This window comes from Melanotaenia boesemani, chromosome 12 (assembly GCF_017639745.1).
Source record: "Melanotaenia boesemani isolate fMelBoe1 chromosome 12, fMelBoe1.pri, whole genome shotgun sequence".
NCBI classification, from domain to species: Eukaryota; Metazoa; Chordata; class Actinopteri; order Atheriniformes; family Melanotaeniidae; genus Melanotaenia; species Melanotaenia boesemani.
The window spans coordinates 36,651,671-36,672,937 of record NC_055693.1 but is presented as its reverse complement, the minus strand read 5'-3'; the positions used below and the strand labels follow the sequence as shown (position 1 = coordinate 36,672,937).

The 21,267-nt window shown below is 44.9% G+C and overlaps 2 protein-coding genes across 2 annotated transcripts in view; both read left to right on the top strand.

The window, feature by feature from the left end:
- LOC121650879 (inactive dipeptidyl peptidase 10-like) overlaps positions 1-20,720 on the top strand; it is a 282,313-nt gene extending 261,593 nt beyond the window's left edge. Inside the window, exons 17-26 of the mRNA XM_042002663.1 lie at positions 6,592-6,636; positions 8,276-8,374; positions 8,460-8,529; positions 9,826-10,020; positions 17,355-17,409; positions 17,531-17,630; positions 17,876-17,934; positions 18,375-18,447; positions 18,708-18,781; positions 19,264-20,720. Of these exons, the coding sequence (XP_041858597.1) occupies positions 6,592-6,636; positions 8,276-8,374; positions 8,460-8,529; positions 9,826-10,020; positions 17,355-17,409; positions 17,531-17,630; positions 17,876-17,934; positions 18,375-18,447; positions 18,708-18,781; positions 19,264-19,401 (908 nt within the window). The 3' untranslated portion in view covers positions 19,402-20,720. The remainder of the gene's footprint in view (positions 1-6,591; positions 6,637-8,275; positions 8,375-8,459; positions 8,530-9,825; positions 10,021-17,354; positions 17,410-17,530; positions 17,631-17,875; positions 17,935-18,374; positions 18,448-18,707; positions 18,782-19,263) is intronic.
- Positions 15,291-17,354, top strand: LOC121650881 (hepatitis A virus cellular receptor 1-like). The gene is made up of 2 exons (XM_042002666.1): positions 15,291-15,295; positions 16,349-17,354. The coding sequence occupies exon 2, from the start codon at positions 16,359-16,361 to the stop codon at positions 17,058-17,060; it is 702 nt and encodes a 233-aa protein (XP_041858600.1). The 5' UTR covers positions 15,291-15,295; positions 16,349-16,358; the 3' UTR covers positions 17,061-17,354.
- Positions 20,721-21,267: the final 547 nt, after the last annotated feature.

The window sequence follows — 21,267 nt, the reverse complement described above, 5'->3', positions numbered from 1 at the left end:
TCTGACCTAAAGAACTTGTTATTTCTTCAACTGGATCTATTAATCCAGTGATGTAGATCTGTTCTGAAAACATACTGACAGATGCAGATTGGAGTAGGTGGGGAGAGGGGGGAGGGGGCCGATAGCACCCTGGTTCCCGGGGTGTGCGGCTGGAACATCGGGGTGTGTGCTGGCCTACACCGGGTGGCTGTCTGGGGGGGCCTGGTCCTCCTAGGCATGTTGCGGGCCCTCTGCCTTTGGGGGGTATGGCGGCCGCCTCTGGGGCCCTGGGCCCTTCGCTTGGGCTGCCCTGGGTGGCCGGTCCCTGGTGGGGCCGGCGGCTGCTGATCTTGGCCCACTGGGGCCTGTGCCCCGGGACCGTGGGGGGCTCTTGCTGGGGCTCTCCTCTGCTGCCCTTCGGGTGGGGCTGGAGTCGTCTTCGTGGTGGGGTGGCTTGGATTGGGTCTGCTGTTGAGGGCCCGGGCCTCTGGCCCTGGTCTGCCTCTGGCCTCCGTGGAGGCGTGGTCGCATTTGCATGATCTCACTTACCACTGTTCATCACTGATCACTCCTTGTTTCTCATGCTCTGCATGCTGACACAGTCACTGAGTTGTCTAGTGGGTTTTAATACTTAGTGATAATTATTTTTTTTTATTTTTCCTGTGAGTTAGTATCTGGTTGCTGTTATGTCTTTTTGATTTGGTTATTATTTAAAAAACTCTTAATGACTAGTTTTTTTCTCTGTGTGTGTTTCTGCTTTTGTAAAAGTTGTAGGAAATTTTCTGGTGTGTTCATGTACAGGTGTAACAGTTTGTTGTCTGGTGATGGTGTGGATTGAAGGGTCGTTTCCTTCTGTCTGTGATCTTTTTGTCTCCTTTCTTCTTTCCTTTTTGCTCTTTTTGCTATTTTCCATCTTTTTCTGTCCCCTCCGGTCAGGTCCAGCAAGATTACATAGATTCCATAATTCAAAGTAAATAAATAAATAAATGAATCAGATTATCAAGAGGAGCCTTACCCATAGGCCTCCCCTTGGCAGAGCAAATTTGTTCAGCACGATACAACAACCAGATTATCATTTTGCTGCTATGATGCTGGACAGGACAAGTTAAAAAAAACAAAAAAAACAAAATGAAAACATACTGACAATCAGCCAAACTACCCGACCCTTCTGAACTGGTGCTCATTCCCAGATTTGGACAAAAGTATAACTGTAGCAGTTTTCATCCTGTTTGGAAATGTGCCAGTCCTGAATAATTAATTACAGATGTGGTTTGGATAAACCATCAATCATCCGTTTAATTAGTGACAGGACAGTATCATCACCGTCTGCAGATGTGAGAAATATTGTAGCTAAATGCTAACATAAAACTTCCTTTTCCTCAACTAATAAACATTAAACTTAAATTTCCATCAATCTTCCAGTCTGTCAGGAATGATCATGTCAGGTATCTGATTGGCTAGATGAGGTCCCACATTCTCAAAGAATTGATTCAATTTATTAACATTTTCAGTCAAATAATTTTCTTTGTCACCCACATAAAAACTTTGGGGCAGTTTTAGAATAGAATAGAATAGAATGCCTTTTATTGTCATTATACAAATATACAATGAGATTAAGCCATCCCCAATGTCAGTGCAAAGAGAGCAGTATAGAAGATAAATAAATAAATAAAAGATCTAAGGTATAAAATATTTACAGAAATAAACAGATGTGCACACTCGAGTTATTTGCAGATATATATCATATCTGTATACTATACGTGTGTATAGTGTTCGAGCTGAAATATATAAATTACAATGAAACATATTCAAATCAAAAAATATATTGCACATTCAGAGTATTGTTGCACGTATCATGATATGTTGTATATGTCACATGACAGAATGTATTGCACATGTCGTTAGTGTCCAGAGTATTTCAGATTTGAATTCCTACAGGAGTTTAGGGCAGTTATTGCTTTTGGAAAGAAACTGTTTTTGAGTCTGTTTGTTTTAGTCCTGATGCACCTGTAGCGCCTCCCAGAGGGCAGCAGGGCAAACAGATCAGAGCCAGGGTGGGAGATGTCATTCATGATGTTTCTGGCTCTGCTGAGGCAGCGGGAGGTGTAAATGTCCATCAGGGAGGGGAGAGGACAGCCAATGATCTTCTGTGCTGTCTTTACAACTCTCTGTAGCATCTCCCTGTCTGCTACAGTGCAGCTGCCGTACCATACTGTGATGCAGTATGTCAGCAGGCTCTCGATGGATGAGCGGTAGAAGGTCAGCAGCAGGTTGGAGTTTAGTTTGTGCTTCCTGAGGACTCTCAGGAAGTGTAGCCGCTGCTGAGCCTTCTTGGTGATTGACGTGATATTCTCTGACCAGGAGATGTCGGCCGAGATGATGACGCCAAGAAACCTGATGGTGTGGACCCTCTCCACACACTCGCCGTTTATGTAGAGGGGGGCTGGGTCTGTGCTGAGCCTCCTGAAGTCGATGATAATCTCCCTGGTTTTTATGGTGTTGAGAGCGAGGTTGTTCTCAGAACACCAAGTAGCCAGCTTCAGGATCTCCTCCCTGTAGGCAGCCTCATCACCCCCGGAGATGAGTCCAACCACTGTAGTGTCGTCAGCGAACTTGACGATGAGGTTGTCATTGTGGGCCGGCCTGCAGTCGTGGGTGTAGAGGCAGTACAGGAGGGGACTCAGCACACAGCCCTGTGGGGAGCCGATGCTCAGCATGCGGGTGGAGGAGAGGTGGGGACCTAGTCTCACAGTCTGGGGTCGGTCTGTTAGAAAGTCCTTTATCCAGGCACATGTGAGAGGGAGGAGGCCAACAGTGTCCAGTTTTGTGCATAATCTGTCCGGGATTATTGTGTTGAACGCAGAACTGTAATCCACAAAGAGCATCCGGATGTAGCTCTGCTGCTGCTCCAGGTGGTTCAGCGCAGAGTGTAGAGCTACAGCCATGGCGTCCTCAGTGGATCTGTTCGCTCGGTATGCAAACTGGTGGGAGTCGAAGTCTGGGGGGAGATGGTCCTTGATGTGCTGAAGAACAAGTCTCTCAAAGCACTTCATGATTACCGGAGTGAGGGCCACCGGTCGGTAATCGTTCAGGCTGGTGATGGGAGACTTCTTCGGCACCGGGACTATTATGGAAGATTTGAGGCAGTGTGGGATGACTGCCTGATCCAGGGAGAGGTTGAAGATCCTGGTAAAGGTGGGGGCGAGCTGGTGGGCGCACGCTCTGAGCACTTTGCCCGGTACTCCGTCTGGGCCAGTAGCCTTCTTGGTGTTCACTGCCAGGAGCACCCGTCTGACATCGTGCTCCTGGATGGTGAGTGGGGTGGTGCGGGAGCCAGATGGGGATGGGGATGTGGGTGGGGGTGTGGGTGGGGGCATGGTTGGAGCAGGTGCATGCTGCTGTGATTCAAACCGGGCAAAGAAGCAGTTTAGCTCCTCTGCCAGTGTTGCGCTCTGATCTGCTGTCGACACATCACAACCTCTGAAGTTGGTGATGTCCTGTATGCCCTGCCACACCTCCCGAATGTTGTTGCTGGACAGGTGGAACTCTATGCGCATCCTGTGGTCCACCTTGGCTCTTTTTATGCCTCTTTTCAGGTCAGCTCGAGCAGCACTATACAGTGCTCTGTCCCCTGACCTGAAGGCAGCGTCCCGGGCTCTGAGGAGTGCGCGGACCTGGCTGGTCATCCAGGGTTTCTGGTTAGGGAAAGCCCTGATGGTTTTGTCCACAGTCACATTCCCGATGCAGAACTGAATATAGTCCAGTATCGTTCCTTTAAGTGTCTCCAGCTCCTGTTGTTCAAACACGTCCCAGTCTGTCTGTTGGAAACAGTCTTGGAGTTTGGCGAGGGCATCTTCAGGCTAGGTTGTTACAGTTTTTGTGGTGGGCCTGTTCCTACGTCTAAGGGGGGTGTAGGCTGGGGGAAGCAGGAGGGAAAGATGGTCTGACTGTCCGAGGTGGGGGAGGGGTACGGCCCTGTATGCATGCTTGATGTTAGTGTAGACATGATCCAGGGTGTTCTCCCCCCTTGTAGCACACTTAACATGCTGGTAGAACTTCGGGAGTACAGTCTTTAAGTTGGCCTTATTAAAGTCCCCTGCAATAATGTGAACACCCTTGGGATGAGCCCGCTGTTGTTCGTTTATGGTGTTCAGCAGGAGAGAGAGCGCCGTGTTTACACTGGCGTCGGGTGGGACATACGCAGCTGTGACGATAACAACCGTCAGCTCTCTCGGCAGGAAAAAAGGCCGACATCTAACAGACATGTACTCTATGTCCGGACAACAGTGTTGGTCTATGATTGTCCCGTTGTTACACCAGTTGTCGTGCACATAGATACAGAGCCCCCCTCCTCTGCTCTTACCAGAGTCCTCAGTCCTGTCCCAGCGTAGCAGAGTTCGGCCTGCTAGCTGCACGCTAGCATCGGGTATGTCCGGGTGAAGCCAGGTTTCAGTGATAATCAGTACACAACAATCCCGGACATAGCGGTTTCCAGCGAGTAGTAATTCCAGGTCGTCCGTTTTATTTACCAGGGATCTTGCGTTGGAGAGATACAGGCTCGGAAGAGGTGGCTTGTGAGGTTGTTTTCTTAGCCATAGCATAACGCCGGACCTGCAGCCCCGCTTCTGCTTCCTCTCCCTCCTCCATCTGCGCCGCCTTCCAGACCCAATAACAATCCACAGAGAGTCCGGTGGTCTCGCTATGTCGTCTGGAATGTTATGCGTGTGGTGAAAGTCACTCGAAATAGATATCTGGTGTTGGTTTCTGATATCCAAGAGCATCTGGCGGGTGTACGGGACGTTCACATGACCGGTCGTGCACAAAAGAAAGAAAAACGACAGAAAAAGAAAGAGAAAAGAGCACTGGAATGGGGAGCCGTAAGCCGCTGCATCCATGCGCGCCGCCATCTTAGCTATATTTTCTAGTTTTTATTAATAATTTTTCCACATTTCTTTAATATTATTTTTGTTCTAACCCACTTTATTACAGTATTCTCTTCTACTTGATCATGGATGGTGGGATTTCTGCTGTTCTATCAACTTGATGAATATTTTTCATCATGGTTTTTCATCATGGTTTTCGTACTCTGAATTCTTTTGCGATGTGGGTGTTTACTGCCGTCAGACGCTGGTTAATGTGAACATTAGCTCCTTCCAGTGCTTTCTGTTCAGCCACCGCAGCGTAACAGCTGGTTTTCCTGGACAGACGGAGACATGCTTCAACTGCATCCTGATCCAAGATTACCCCTTTTTATTTGCAAAAGCATCCGAGGTCTAAGAGATGCCAGGTTCCAGCCGATCACCTCTCAGCTGAGCGAATGATGCGCTGCAGTCTATCTTTGGTGGCTGCAGCGCACCAGGTGGTGATGGAGGACATGAGGATGGACTCCATGATGGAGGTGAAGAAGTCCTCCAACATCGACCTGGGCAGCTCGAACTTCTTTCATCCTCTGCTGAGATTTTCTGATGATGGAGCGACAGGACTCTACGGTTGGAGAATCACGCAGGGTGATGGAGGAGGGAAGGGCTGTGTTCTTCCTCATGTCTGAGCAGCACAAAGTTCCAAGTTGTTCCTGCTGCACCAGGTCACCAGTTGATCAACCTCCCTCCTGTAGGCGGACTCCACCAGAGACGAGGCCAATGAGGGTGGTGTTGTTTGACACATTGGTGGTGGAGGTGCAGCTGCTGGTGGACAGGGAGAAGAGAAGAGGGGAGAGAACAGAGCCCTGGGGAGAACCGCTGCTGGTCATGAAGGAGTCGGGTGTTTTTTTCCAGGTTTACACGCTGCTTCCTGTCAGACAGGAAGTCTGTGTTCCACCTGCAGGTGGAGGGAGGTGCGCTGAGCTGGGATGAGGGTTTTAAAAGTGTGTGACACGGGCAATGTAAAGATCAGAGCTGCTACCATCAGAAGTAGAAGAACAGAAATCAAGTAACAGCTGCAGTTTGTGTTGCGGCTAAATGAAAGTAGAGCTGAAGGTGTTCGAGAAGCGGAACTGTTCCAACTGAGGGTCGGGAAGCGGAACTGTTCCGGTCGAGATTCGGGAAGCGGAACTGTTCCAACTGAGGGTCGGGAAGCGGAACTGTTCCGATCGAGATTCGGGAAGCGGAACTGTTCCAGCTGAGGGTCTGGAAGCGGAACTGTTCCGGTCGAGATTCGGGAAGCGGAACTGTTCCAACTGAGGGTCGGGAAGCGGAACTGTTCCAACTGAGGGTCAGGAAGCGGAACTGTTCCAACTGAGGGTCGGGAAGCGGAACTGTTCCGGTAGAGATTCGGGAAGCGGAACTGTTCCAACTGAGGGTCGGGAAGCAGAACTGTTCCGGTCGAGATTCGGGAAGCGGAACTGTTCCAGCTGAGGGTCTGGAAGCGGAACTGTTCCAGTCGAGATTCCAGCAAACCCGCCTTTCTAGGAATCTGGCTGGGTATTTTGCTAAAGCAAATTGAAATGAACCCACTTAATTTGACAGTCAGAGGCTGTTAGTCAGTGAGTGGCCTTTAATCAGGGAAGGAGGAGAAAAACAAGCCTCCTGCTTTCAGAATTTCTGCACATTTCATTCATATCTGTAAACAGCAAAGCTAACATTCAGCTGTTTCTGTTTTAATGTCCATGTTTAGGTCCAGGAGCTCCGACTGTAATCCTACACAGTCTCAATAATTCAAGTAAGTCAGACACACATTTGCCTTCTTCATCTTATCCTTGATTTTATTTTTATTTGTTAAAATATTTTTTTCTATTTGTTGCAGCTGTTTGAATTTTAACCTTTTAAAACCTGAGGTCCCCATTTGAGCGATGTAAAGAACAAACTGGACGTCTTAAGACGTCGCCTGAACTGTCTGGACTAAAGCCTCTAATTCAGCTGGCCGTTGCAGAGATGACGTTCTTATACTGATATCTGATTTGCTTTTATTTGGATTTGGATTTGTGGGTGCTTTGCTTTTTGCACCCACACTAAACCCTGAAAGTGTCTGCCGGCCTGTAGTGTGCGCAACGTGCCTCTGCTCTTCACCCCTAGTGCATATACTGAAAATTACACATCTTAACAAACCTCTCGCCTTTATTTGCCCTCAAAACTATTGAAATAGACCGTGTGGTTGCAGCAATATTCTCATTTAATGATAGGTAAACAATGTTCTAGGAGGCCTAAGAAATCGGCACAGCTCAGTGTTCAAGTATATAAACTTCAACTTCTTTTCCTTGTTTACTGTTTGTTTACAGTTTACTGTCTGCTGTTTACCATCAGCCTTTAGACTGCAACCATCTCAGACCACACTGACTTTTTATTAATTTGGTTTGCACATGAAATGAAAATTATGTTTACCGTTTACATTTATTTGTTGTTCTAAAAACCAAATGTCGGTTTTAAGGTCGCCTTTTTAAATTTATGAATTTGTTTTATTCTTAATTTGAATGAATTTAAGAAATTGTTTAAAAAAAACTGCTGCCCTTTGTCCACGGTTTAAAGAATTCTCCTTCTAAAGTAAAAATGATCATCTGTGTGGGGAGGGAATGACTTCAGGAACGACCTTGTTCATCTCACATTAGCTCGTATCCTTTATTTACTGTCCACGAACATTAGCTAGTCCCAACCCTAGCCCTAGCTAACCATACCTGCAGAGTGCAGCCACAGGCTGCAAGAGGAGACCGTTTGAGGGCAAAGAATCCTTTGCGGTCGCGTTTAGTTGTAGTTTAGGTTTTTAAATAAGCAGACCTCACAGCAGCTGCTAAGATCCCCACCATCCTCTCTTTCCTCACAGCTTTCTACAAGACAGACTTGTTCTCCCTCAACACGAACATCTTGTTCTTATTCAGGTTTTGTCTTTGCAAATCCAGATTCCTTCCTCCTCGTGATGTTTTTCTAACTTTGTTTAATTTTTCAATCATTAGCATACTGCAGACACATGCTGCATACAGCCTGTTGCCTCTTATTGTTATCCATGACTGCAGCATCAGACAGTTAACAGCTGTGCTGCAGGAAGAGAAAACAGTTTGCTGTAGGTTATTCAGACAGAATCTCCGTCCACAGCTGGGAACTCGACACCTTCGGCGATTTCATAATGAGATGTCTATTGATTTTGGGTTTTCCATTAGAAATGCTGGATGAATTCCATTTCATTTAGCAGATTCTGAGACGACTTGAACGGGAGAAAGACCACATCACAGTCGTTGTTTACTACTTGGTAGGGTTACTGTTGTGGAGGCCTGTATGAACAAGCCCCTGAGTGTCATTTGTCTGCAGTTATATTTGGATTTTTATGTGAATTTTGAATTCTTTTCATGCTTCCACCCTCAACTGGACAGATTACTACATCATCGAGAGCAACTCTTTGCTGAAAGCAGCTTTGAAGTACAAAAGGATCCAGCTGACTGACTTCAGAACTGTTCCCATGGAGCATTTTGGTGAGAACACCTGGTTTCTGTAGTCCTACTGTGACCCTGGCAAGTTCAGCACAGATTCATGTTCATTTTTTATTTCCCCTTACAGATTTACCTCTGAAGATATCTTACCCCCCAGACTTCTCAGACTCCCGTCATTACGGACTGCTGCTGCTGGTGTACGTACCAGATGTGATAACACAGCAAATATCTACGGATTTTATATCTGACATATGAGTCTGTGTACAGTTCTATAGGGCTGATATAGAAGTGCAAGTATATGCTTATACCTTATGTGTGAGTCAGTAGGAGCAGAATATTTTAGGGTTGTATCGAAGGTCATATAACGGTCTTGTATATATTTATAATATGGTCCTATAAATACAGAATTATTAGCCATTACAGCACATCAAACTTACTATTTTTATAGACTGCAAATGATATTTAACTATAAATCTAACTATAACTTTAACTATAAGCAATGTTTATAATGTTTCCTCTCACGTATAACTGCTTTCAGCTTTCCATCTGGAGTTCATCGGCTTTTCTTAATCTACTTCATATTGAAATCTTTATTACCATCAGAGCTCCAAACATTTGAGTCACACCAGACCAGCAGCAGGATACGTGGGTAGCTGTCTCAGCTAGTTCGGCCATGCATGGAAACTCGAAGCAAACATCAACGAAAAGGTTGTTTAAGAGGAAGGTTCGAGCTGGGTAATCTGTCCAGTCCCTTGTCAGAGTCACTGAGGGAGAGTAAAAGTATTTTAGACCAGGGGTTCTCAACCTGTTTTCCTTGGGGACCTTTTCATGCAAATAGTAAAAAGCCATGGACCCCCCACCCCGTGCTGAAACCATGCTGGTTTCATGGTTTTATTTAGAAAATTAGATTCTCACCATAAATAATGTATTGTGGCTGAGACCTGTCCTTCCATTAAGCCAACCCCCCAAAGAGATCCCAGACCCCAGGTTGGGAACCACTGTGTTAGAGGATAATCTGGTGTGGCCAGAATGGTAGAACTGAATGATACCTGGAGGCACAGAGTAAAGTTGGTTAACAGAAGAGAAACATCACTTAAGAAATAGCTGCCAAGTGGCCTGATTACCATACAGTTTCCACCCAGGGGGATGGATTTACAGCCGACCCGACCCGGCCCAGCTAGCCAAGCCCAACCAGCCCGGCTGCCCAGCTAGCCCAGCTAGCCTAGCTCAGCCAGCCCAGTTGGCCCAGCTAACCTAGCCCAGCCAGCCTGTCCCAGCCTGGCTTGGAGGAGAAAAACACTCAGTTCAGGAAAAGAACAGTTCTGTTGCATATGTGAACCTTTATTATGAACCTGGGTGGTAACGTGTTTGTACACCTTTGTAGACCTCTTGTTTGCACAAAAAAACATGAATAACTCTGTGATGTGAAGGAGAAAACGCAGAAACCTGAAGCCGGACCGTCTAACCTGAAGAACTGTATATCCTGTGTGCAGAGATAGCGCCCCTGGTGGTCAGGCTGTGAATGACCGTTTCTTTCTGGGCTGGGAGTCTGTCCTGGTCAGTTCTGACAGCGTCATCGTGGCCCGTCTGGATGGTCGTGGCAGCGGCTTCCAGGGTCAGAGGATCCTGCATGAGGTTCACCAAAGACTGGGAACTGTTGATGTCCAGGACCAGATTGCAGCAGTGGAGTATGATGTCTCATTCACTTCAGTTTGAACCATTTTCTGTTCTGCTTGAAAGTAATAAGAAGTGCTGGAATGAATTTTATCCAGTGCTATATGAACCTGCTCATGCACCATGATTTAATGAATATTCCTAATATAAAATTTCCTGCATTGTCCTGTATTACTGTAGTTTCTACATTGTTAAACCTAAAGCGTAGAAAACACCCGTCCTCAGCGTCATAGTGGAAGGTAACTGTGAAAACTTGCTCCCACTTCATTTAGGTGAGCATAAGGCAGAAAAAACAGAACTGAGCATTTAAAACAGCATTCAGTTTAGATAGAGAGCAATGTTTCTCTAAATCAGGAGATTACAACATTTTACTTACCATGTCTTAAAATCTCAAAAATGACATGCTACACCCCGTCATTATTTCCTAACCCTAACCAGCTAACATGCAGATGTTCAAGAACCTTTATTATCCCCTGGGGGCAGTGAGTTTTACAGCCAGTAACATGTATAATACAACCAACAGACACATCATATCTCAGCAGACCATTTAAAAACCTAATTGCTGCAGGAATAAATGAATCTTTTAGTCTGGTAGTCCTACACCTCGGCAGCAGGTATCTACGTCCGGAAGGACGCAATCTGAACTGGTCCTGTAGTGGGTGGTCTGGATCTGACAGGACGGTCTGGCTTCCCTCACTGACCTCGCCTTGTGCAGATCAGAGAGGTTGTTCAAGACTGTGCAGCTATTTTACTGAACAATCTGACAACCCCCGACAGTCTGTTTCTATTATTACATTAGAGACCAAACCAGCAAACAAAGTTAAACGTTAATTCTCAATAAAAACCTGCCGAAAATGTCTACTCAGTGGTTCAGTCCTCTAGCATCGGTAAGCTGAAGTAATTCTGTTTTTCAGTCATTTGGTTGTAGATTCGCTGCTGTGTTTTAGGCTGATTGTCCAGGTGGCTTCACATTTGAAATCCTGTGGTCGGCCAGCTGCTTAATATGCAGCTTTCAAGTACAGTCATGCTGGTATAAAATACATTTACACTCTGTAGCACTTTCTTTTCTTGTTGACTATTCGAAGCCCTTAAATACCACAAACTACATTCATACAAGACTTCTTAGTCCACACTGTTTTTTCTTTATGTAGAAATGTAGGACCACCTCCTGAGCCACAGCTGCCCAAACATGGTGCTGTGCATTATTAAGGCCAAACATATCCCCTTTGGACTGGTTTGTCCAGAGGACCTTGTTCCTGAAGTGTTCTGTGATTATGGTGGTTATATTTAGAGAGAAAGGGGATTCTTCTGCATCCTCACCAAACAAGCCAAACATTTACAAAATAAAGTACCCAATGGTACATTTAGAGGTACAGAGGATTGTCACTGGGGTAATACTATCACAGGTACTGCCATTGTACACTCAGCAGTGGGTACTTATTTGTACACTTGCAGTTTGTACAAAACCTTATAAAGTGGACGCCGAAGCGCTGGACAGGACCTGGGCACCAGCGTGAGACCCTGAAGCATTCGATTCAACGCTGGAGACATGGAGCTGGAGGATACGCTGAAGACGCGGTACATGGAGCTGGAGGCGACGCTGGAGACGTAGTATGTGGAGCTTGAGGCAACGCTGGAGACGTGGAGCTAGAGGCAAAGCTGGAGACATGGAGCTGGAGGCAACGCTGGAGACGTGGTATGTGAAGCTGGAGGCGACGCTGGAGACGTGGTATGTGAAGCTGGAGGCGACACTGGAGACGTGAAGCTGGAGGATACGCTGGAGTTGTGGAACTAGAGGCAGCACTGGAGATGTGGAGCCGGAGGCGAAGCTGGAGATGTGGTATGTGAAGCTGGAGGCGAAGCTGGAGACGTGGAGCTGGAGGATACGCTGGAGACGTGGAGCCGGAGGCGAAGCTGGAGACATGTTATGTGGCTGGAGGCAGACAGATGCAGGAATAATGTTTTAATAAACAAAAACTAAACCAGAGGACATGGCATGAAGACTATGGCATTAACACTAAAGCACATGAGAAACTCCGACAAATGGAACAACTGGTCCATAGCTGCGTACGACGTGTCCGCCTCCTGGTTCATAGCTGCGGACTACGTGTCTGCCTCCTAGTCCATAGCTGCGTACGACGTGTTCGCTTCCTTGTCCATAGCTACGTACGACGTGTCCGCCTCCTGGTTCATAGCTACGTATGACGTGTCCGCTTCCTTGTCCATAGCTGCGTACGACGTGTTGGCCTCCTTGTCCATAGCTGCTTACGACGTGTCCGCCTCCTTGTCCATAGCTGCGTACAACGTGTCCGCCTCCTGGTCCATATCTGCAGACTATGTGTCCGCCTCCTGGTCCATAGCTGCGTACGACGTGTCCGCCTCCTGGTTCATAGCTATGTATGACGTGTCCGCTTCATTGTCCATAGCTGCGTACAATGTGTCCGCCTCCTTGTCCATAGCTATGTACGACATGTCCGCCTCCTTGTCCATAGCTGCGTACGACGTGTCCGCCTCCTGGTCCATAGCTGCGAATGACGTTCAGAGACAATGGAGCCTTCGTCATTTCTAAACCTCCTCCCAATGACGGAAGCTTTGTCGTTTCTGAACCTCCTCCTGATGACAGAGGCTCCATTGTTTAAGTTTTGTTCATTCATTTATTTGATAGGGACAAGTGTACACAATAAACATGTATCACACCAAAACATTTATAGCCATGGTTAATTTGCAGTGTCCATCCCTAGATGGGCTTTTACAATACACAAAACAATACATTCAATCTTAAAATGCGTACAAACTTGATACATCTTTAAAACCCTCTTTAGTTAATTTTTAAAAGCTCCTTAATCTGGAGCCCATTTCAATTCAGGTGACAAAGAGTTCCACATTTTAGCAACCTTGACAGAAAAAACTGACCTTCCAAGGGCTGTTTTTCTCCGAGGCTCTTTCACATTCCCATTGGAAGCTCCCCGTGGGACTGACTCCACTGCTCTTTGTGGGACTATAAACTGTCCAAGGACTTCTGGGGCTTGATCATGCAAACATTTATACATTAATTTTAAATTACAATACTTTATAAAGTTTTCCAAATTAAGAAAATCTAACCTCTGCAATACCTCACAATGATGAGTTCTAACACTTTTTCTAGCCAGTATTCTCAAAGCTTTATTGTAAATCAGTCTCACTGGAGTTATTACTGTACTTGTTACTGAGATCGGAGAAAACCATTGCATGCATGAATATATTTGCCGTCCCTTATATGTTGAAAGGTTTACAAATTTGCCTGTGCTGTTCTTATGATCTTTTTAGTGTGACTTTCAAATGATGAATTAGTCTAAAATCAAGCCCAAATATTTGTTTAATTTTTGGACTATTAATTGTCAGATGCAGTTTTCCTTAAGAAGAAAAACAAACCAACATTGTTTTATCAACATTTAGAGTAAGCCCTGAATTTCAAAGCCATACTGATACACCATCTAAATGGTGCTGTAGCTTTGGCAGTAATGGCTTCAATATTTTTGCCGCTCACATAAACAACTGCATCATCTGCATACATTTAGAAACCAGTACCAGGACAGATATTTTGCAAATCACTTTTATAGAACAAGAAAAGAAGTGGACCAAGTATAGATCCCCATGGGACTTCTGTTTTTTAGTGTTAAATAAGATGATTTTTCATTATTAATTATAGCACATTGTTGTCTTTGTTCCAGGTATGATTTAAACCACGGTAATGTTGTTCCTTCAATGATTACCCTTGATAATATCTGCAAAAGGTGATTATGATTCAACAGATCAAAGGCCTTTTTTAAATCCAAAAAGATCACTCCAACTGCTTGGCTTTTATCAATGGCTAATTTAAGTTGTTCAATAAAATAACAATTGGCAATTTCATTTGAATATTGAGGGCAGAATCCAAATTGCAGATAATGCAGCACATTATTGAACTGCAAAAAGGACATCAATTAATTTGCTACAATCTTTTCCAGCACCTTGGAAAGGACTGGCAAGATGTCAATTGGTCTGTAATTACAGGCTTCATCTGCTTTGCCAGATTTAAATATGGGTATAACCCTTGATCGTTTCCAAGCATTTGGGAATTCTTCCTTTTCAAAGGAAGGATTAACCAAATGAGTTAAGGGTTTCACCAATACTTCTTTATTCCTCAGCAAAACGTCAATACTAAAAAGATCTTTAGCGTGATTATTATTTATTTTTCCTATGACTGCTAACATCACTTGCTCAGTTGTTTGTTCAAGAGAAAATAAATTACCTTTTGCATTTTTGGGTTGCTGATATTCTACCCTGGTCTGCAGATCATGACAATTGGCCAACTCATCAACTGATTAAAACAAAATAATTATAAAACTCTTGAGCAATCTTTTTACCATTATTTACAAGCTCATCTCCAATTTTAGTTTTGTACAAGTTCATTTGCTTTCCTTTAGGTTTAACTATATTATGAATTGTTTTCCACATCATAGGTGTATTTCCTCTTGCCTGCGTTATTGTCAAAATATATATAGCCATATCAGTATTCATTTTATTCATTTTTTAAATAGACTCGCTAATCCAGGGTCCTTCTCTGTCTGCAATTTTCTCTTTTTTTTAAAAAAAAGAACGTACCTCCATTTTTTTTCTATTTTATCCATAATTTGCTGACATTCACACCATCCCACACTATATTTTCCCAATTTATTTGTTGCATCTCATTATCTAACTTGGAAATATCCCTTTTGGGAATAATTAATGAACTAATTAATTTAGGCCTATCAAGTTTGTTTCTTGGATAGTTTTCTCACTATCAAAGCCATATTATGAGCCAACAATCCTGTTTGCGATTTTTGAATACGTTCCTCTATGTTCGTAAAGATAAAATCAATTTGTGTCTTACTTGTCTTTTCAATTCTTGCTGCTCCCTTTACAACCTGTGTGAAGTCAAATTTGGTCATCAACATTTTAAATTTTTTCTTCTTATTTTTGTTAAGCCAATCCATATTGAAATCACCCATTATAAGTTAGATTTGAGGGACATCACTTTCAACAATTTCTCTAATTCCTCACAGAATTTATCATCATTATTGGATGGTGGGTTATACAACAACAAAAGTATAAAATGATTCTAGGAGACAGAGAAATGTCAACACATAAATGTTCTATTTGAATATAACAATTAAATGTTAAATCTGTACATTTAAGAGAGTCACACACAGTCATAAACAACCCTCCATATCCTAGTTTACCTATTTTTCTGTCTTTCAACAATTGTAACCAGGAATATCCAACAAACTAGTATTAAATTTACCCTGAAGCTAGGTTTCTGTGAGATGTAAGAATTGTAAATTTGAATCTGCTAATCATAATCATATTTAGACTTTAAGCTACATATATTTAAATGCCCCGGTTCCGGTCCCATATCATTTTAGCTTGACTGACAGTAGATACAGTATGTTGCAGTATATATGAATGATTACTCACAGTTTGTTATTTCTGTTTCACTTCAGGTCCTAATCTTATGCACTCAATTGCATCAGATGTATCTTTTACTTTTGCTGATTTAAGCCGCACATTGTTTAATTTGCCATTACTCCCGTGTGGTCTTGAGGAAGGTGTCTGTTCCTTTCGGGTTAGAACTCCATATTTTGGAGGCTCGTGAAGTTGCACCTCCAATGAGACCATATCTAGTGCTGTTGGCTTCGTACCCCTGTCTCACCCGCCACAACGTCTCCACCTGCCGCTTGATCTCCCACCTCCAATCCCCGGAGAATAGCGCCTGAAGCGGCGGTGTAACCACAGTAATCCTCGACTTCGTGATCAGTTTGGAGAGTTGTTTCATTCCTCTGCAATGTTAACACCTTCAGGACCTCCGCTTGAATAACAGGCTCCAGTCCTACTGCCACTACGGTCACTATGCGTAACAGGACCAGGGTTTAAATGTACATCACTCGCCAGGAGAAAAGCAAAGACTAAAATCTAATTTGTTGCCAAACATTTGTAAGTCTTTTACTGTGAGTCTTTATGACTTTTACCGTTCTTTCAGTTTGAACCAAGCCATTGTGAAGGATTGCAGATACTATGCAATGTCCATATCCAACCTGTAAAATCTTACATGGCATCATATTCAACGCATACTCAAGCACATCTTCGCATTACCTCAGCGTAGAACGATGGGAGAGTCAGGAGACCAAAACAGAATGCACAAAGAGCCAATGATTGTAAAGCCTCTGAGTAGTACTTTGTTGTGTGCCGCCTCTGTTTGTCTTGACATCTACGTTTAGGTAGCTGCTTGATGTTCCATGAGTCGCATTTTTTGGTAGCATTAAAGATGTTACAACAGTGGAACAGTAAATATACGATGATCGAAGCTCCGTCGTCTCTGACCCTCCCCCTGGTGATCGAAGCTCCGTCGTCTCTGAACCTCCCCCTGATGATCGAAGCTTCGTCGTCTCTGACCCTCCCCCTGATGATCGAAGCTCCGTCGTCTCTGACCCTCCCCCTGATGATCGAAGCTCCGTCGTCTCTGACCCTCCCCCTGATGATCGAAGCTCCGTCGTCTCTGACCCTCCCCCCGATGATCGAAGCTCCGTCGTCTCTGACCCTCCCCCTGATGATCGAAGCTCCGTCGTCTCTGACCCTCCCCCTGATGATCGAAGCTCCGTCGTCTCTGAACCTCCCCCTGATGATCGAAGCTCCGTCGTCTCTGACCCTCCCCCTGGTGATCGAAGCTCCGTCGTCTCTGACCCTCCCCCTGATGATCGAAGCTCCGTCGTCTCTGAACCTCCCCCTGATGATCGAAGCTCCGTCGTCTCTGACCCTCCCCCTGATGATCGAAGCTCCGTCGTCTCTGACCCTCCCCCTGATGATCGAAGCTCCGTCGTCTCTGACCCTCCCCCTGGTGATCGAAGCTCCGTCGTCTCTGACCCTCCCCCTGATGATCGAAGCTCCGTCGTCTCTGAACCTCCCCCTGATGATCGAAGCCCCGTCATCTCTGACCCTCCCCCTGATGATCGAAGCTCCGTCGTCTCTGAACCTCCTCCTGATGCAGCTCCAGCTCTAATCCTCTGAGATCATGGCTCAATATGTGAACATTAGGCCAACAATGAGTTAAATGAGAGAGGTTTTAGTCCAGACAGTTCAGGAGACATCTCTAAATTGATTATTTTGGCCCAGTTTGACACCATCTGTTCTCAACAGCAACCAGTTGATGGACGTCAGGGTTTAATCTTGTATTTCAGTATATTAACACTGTATTAAGGTAACGTAAGATTACAGACTTTTGAAAGGATCAAAAGACACAAGACTAAATATATATGTGATGAAAGTATTATTTCATACTGTGTGTTTGTTCCAGATACATGCTGAAATTCTCATATATTGATCGGACACGGATAGCGGTGTTTGGAAAGGTGAGGCGTGTTTTAAAGGTCAGAGCAGTCAGAGTAAATAAAGTTTGTTTTATTGTCTCCTTTGTTACATTTCAGTGAGTTTATTTAAGAAATCAAAACTCTAAAATGTTTTTCTGCTCAGGGTTATGGAGGCTACCTAACACTGATGATGCTCAAGTCTACCGACAGCTTGTTTAAATGTGCATGTGTCATGACACCAGTAACAGACTGGAAGCTCTACGGTGAGTAAAACCTCCATCAAACACGTTCACAAGGAAGATAATGTTAACAAAGACAGATTACAAACTAGAATTTTAAGTCCAAGTTCTAGAACATTGTGCATTCTTATGGTTAAGGCCTGATATTAAGTTACTGCAGCTCAGAGGAAAGAAAGTCACAGAAAAGTGGCATCTATGTTGTGGATGAGCTCCAGAGGGATCTGTGTCCACCTGCAGACGTTTTACAGTGTGACTTCTCATCTGCACAGCGTCGGCCATCTCTGAGCGATACCTGGGCATGCCGCTGCGGGATGACAACAGATATCAGGTGTGTTCTTTGGTGTGCAGTTGGGCTCGGTGATGCAGCTTCTGGCAGCAGCAAAAGCAGCGTCTTGTTTCCCGTGTTCTTCCTGTTCACACCTGTCACCTGTTCCGTCACCACATTTTTTTCTTAGCAGTCCTCAAAAGATATTTATGTAGTGTCTTTTCCCCTGTTGTGATAAAAAAAAAGATAGTTATGGAAAGTACTAGAACAGGTTTTCTGAAAGCACAACCAATGTAATCTAGACCTGAGAAGTAATCCTCAGCTTCTGCTTTACTGCAGCTTTCCTCAGATTTTTTATCTTATTATAAATGAAGAATTTCTTTCTTTTAAACGAGTGAGCACATCTACGCAATGCCGGTCATTTATTGATGTTGCTGCATTTTTCAGGGCCAGTTAGCACCTACGAGTTTATTATCTACTCACTGGTTGTGATTTCCTTGCAGTTTTCCAGTTTGCTGCAGAACGTTCAGGCTCTTCGGGAGCAGACACTGATGCTGGTGCACGGCACAGCAGATGGTAAGAGAGAGTAAATCCTAGATAGAATGAACATCTGTGGTGCATCACAGTGAGCACAAAGAAGTATGTAACCCTAGAAGGTGATGAGGCAGATGGCCTTAATCAAAAGCTAATCAGAAAAATGGCTGTTTTAGATTAAAATTCCAGGATCATGCATGTGAGGTGTTCAGCTTTCCCAGCCTCTGAGAATCTGATTTTCTTTTGTCCTGATCAGGATTCAGGCTGAATCTTGCTGACCTATTTTTTTTCTTCCTTCCTAGCCAACATTCACTTCCAGCACACTGCTGAGCTCGTCAAGAACCTTGTGAAAGTTGGAGCGAACTATTCTATGCAGGTAAGGATGCACACAACAGCTTACTGCGGTGGGAAAAACAAAGAACCAAATCACATTTTGTATAAAGTTACTGCAGCATCAAAATTATTCACCAGTGTTTGGACTCAAGTGTCCAGGCTCAGTGAGATCGGAGCTCAACTTGTACAGGTGCAGACTGACAGCCAGGTCCGTTCAGTGTGCAGACCCACGCCAGGCTGGGCCCAGAGGCCGGAAGCCATGACCATGACTGGAGGCTGGAAACTGGGAACAGAGGCTCTCCTTCTCCTGGCTCTCCTTCTACTGGACCTCCTCCTGCTGGCTCTCCTTTTGCTGGACCTCCTCTTGCTGGCTCTCCTTTTGCTGGACCTCCTCTTGCTAGCTCTCCTCCTGCTGGCTCTCCTTCTACTGGACCTCCTCCTGCTGGCTCTCCTCCTGCTGTAGCTCCTCAGAGGTGAGGTGGACAGCACGTGTTTATACTCAGATCCTTTCTTCTCTCCTTGCAGATCTTCCCAGATGAAGGCCACTTCCTGTCCAGGTCCAGCCTCCAGCACCTCTACGCCACTCTGACCAGCTTCTACAGGGAGTGTCTGAAGGAGGAGCTGCTCCCGCTGCCCGAGGAAGAGGAGGAAGAGGAGGAGTAAGCATGATGCTTTGAGGGTCAGCCCCTTGGCCAAGATGAAAGACCCGAGTAGAATCCGTGAAGGCGTGTAGCTTGTGGAGCCCGACATGGATGTGGGGAACAGCTGTGTGATTGTTAATGTGTGTGACAGCATCGTGTGAGTGTGTACGTAGATGTAAATGTACCGAGACCACAACCGAAGGACACAAAGACACTGGCAGAGACTGCAAGCCAGAGCTGCCTCCTATCATTAATCCACGTTAGTTTTGGGACGTCGGTTTCTCTGCAGAGCACACAGAAGACTGCTTCCTCCCTCACCGGCTCCCTGGACTGCAGCCATCCTCACCATAACCACGTGCATGGTCCCCCCACCCCACCCACCTTCTCATGTCCGGCTAGCACTCGGGACACGCCACCACAGATTTATGATCTCACCTTTTCTATGGTTGTATCATATGGAAATGCTTCAGTCTTGAGTCACCCCAGACCACCACAAACCACGCCCCCATCATCACAAACCACGCCCCCACCCTCTCCCCAGCTACATATCAGCAGGCTTTACATTCTCGCATGACTGAGTCCAGTAGATATGTAGAAGGCCTTATGGGGTGGGACATCCTGTAGTATTCCTAGCTAGCTTAGCTCGGTCACATTAAGCTCAGGCCCTGCAGTCCGATTAGAAACTCTTCAACATGTCGGCTCACAAATAAATTAGGAGTTCAGGATTAAGATTATGGAGTTTGGCAATAGAGTAGTAATTTCAGTTTTTAAGCCTCACTGCAAAAGTTCTCCATCTTAAGACGTCATTTCAGCACGATCATGATGAAGGCGACGAAACCTCTGAGAGGACATGATTCTCCCACATCGCTTGTTCTTCGGATGCTGAGAAGGAAATGAAAATGAATCTAAGATGGACATTTTTCCAGTGTGAGTAAGGTTTTTGCATGTCTACTACAGGGAATGCGTCCCTATTTTGTACAGTACGATGCCTACAGCAGAGCGTGTATATAAATCTATTTTTAAGATGTCTGATCTCACAGGAAGTTCAGTCTGTGGATGGACTGATCTGACCTGTTCTGTTTCTGTTGTTTTCTGTCTTTTCTTTCCACTGTTTGGTTTTCCCTCTCTGGAGGGATTTTGTAAAGCTTGTTCTTGTTTTGGGGGGAGGTTGGGTCCAGATCTGGGTTGCTGTGATTGTCTTCTAGTGATGATTATAAATAAATAAATAAACCTATGAAAAACTGGATTATGCTGACACATGGAGCACAAACCCAAACAACCACAGCTGTTTGTAAGACTGTTTCAGTCCACTTTCACCAAATTAAAATAATATTGGATTTCTTTACAGTCTATTTAATGTATTTTTCACCTTCAGAGTCCCAGGCTGAGTGGAGCTGTAGGATACCGAGGGAAACTCCCTGCATCCACACAGCATGTTGGCGTTTTAATCTGAACCACCTCACACGGTGATTCTGAGCTGAAAGACCAGACTTCATTTAGTTATTTTTACAGGAAAGGTTTGTGCTTGTTTGCCACCTGCAGTCACGTAGATGCAACAGTAACTAAGACGGAGCCACTTCCACAGCAGCAGCAGCTACAGATGCACATTTTATCTGTCTGGTTGTAAACCTGTCTGTGAGGGAGGCTGGTTGGTGGAGTTTGGGAGGAGATTCTGTCCCAGCAGGAAAGTCCTGCATGTCTGTTGTACAGTCTGAACGACTGTGATTCTCATTCAGTAATAATTAGTGGTAACTGCCATTTAAAGTAGTTTAAAGATAGTAAATGAGAATGTTTGCTGTTTCGTTACAACCCCCCCCCCCCCACCGGAGACATTTCACCACGTGATGAAAATATGAGCTGATCAAGAATCTGATGGAAAAAGTTGAAA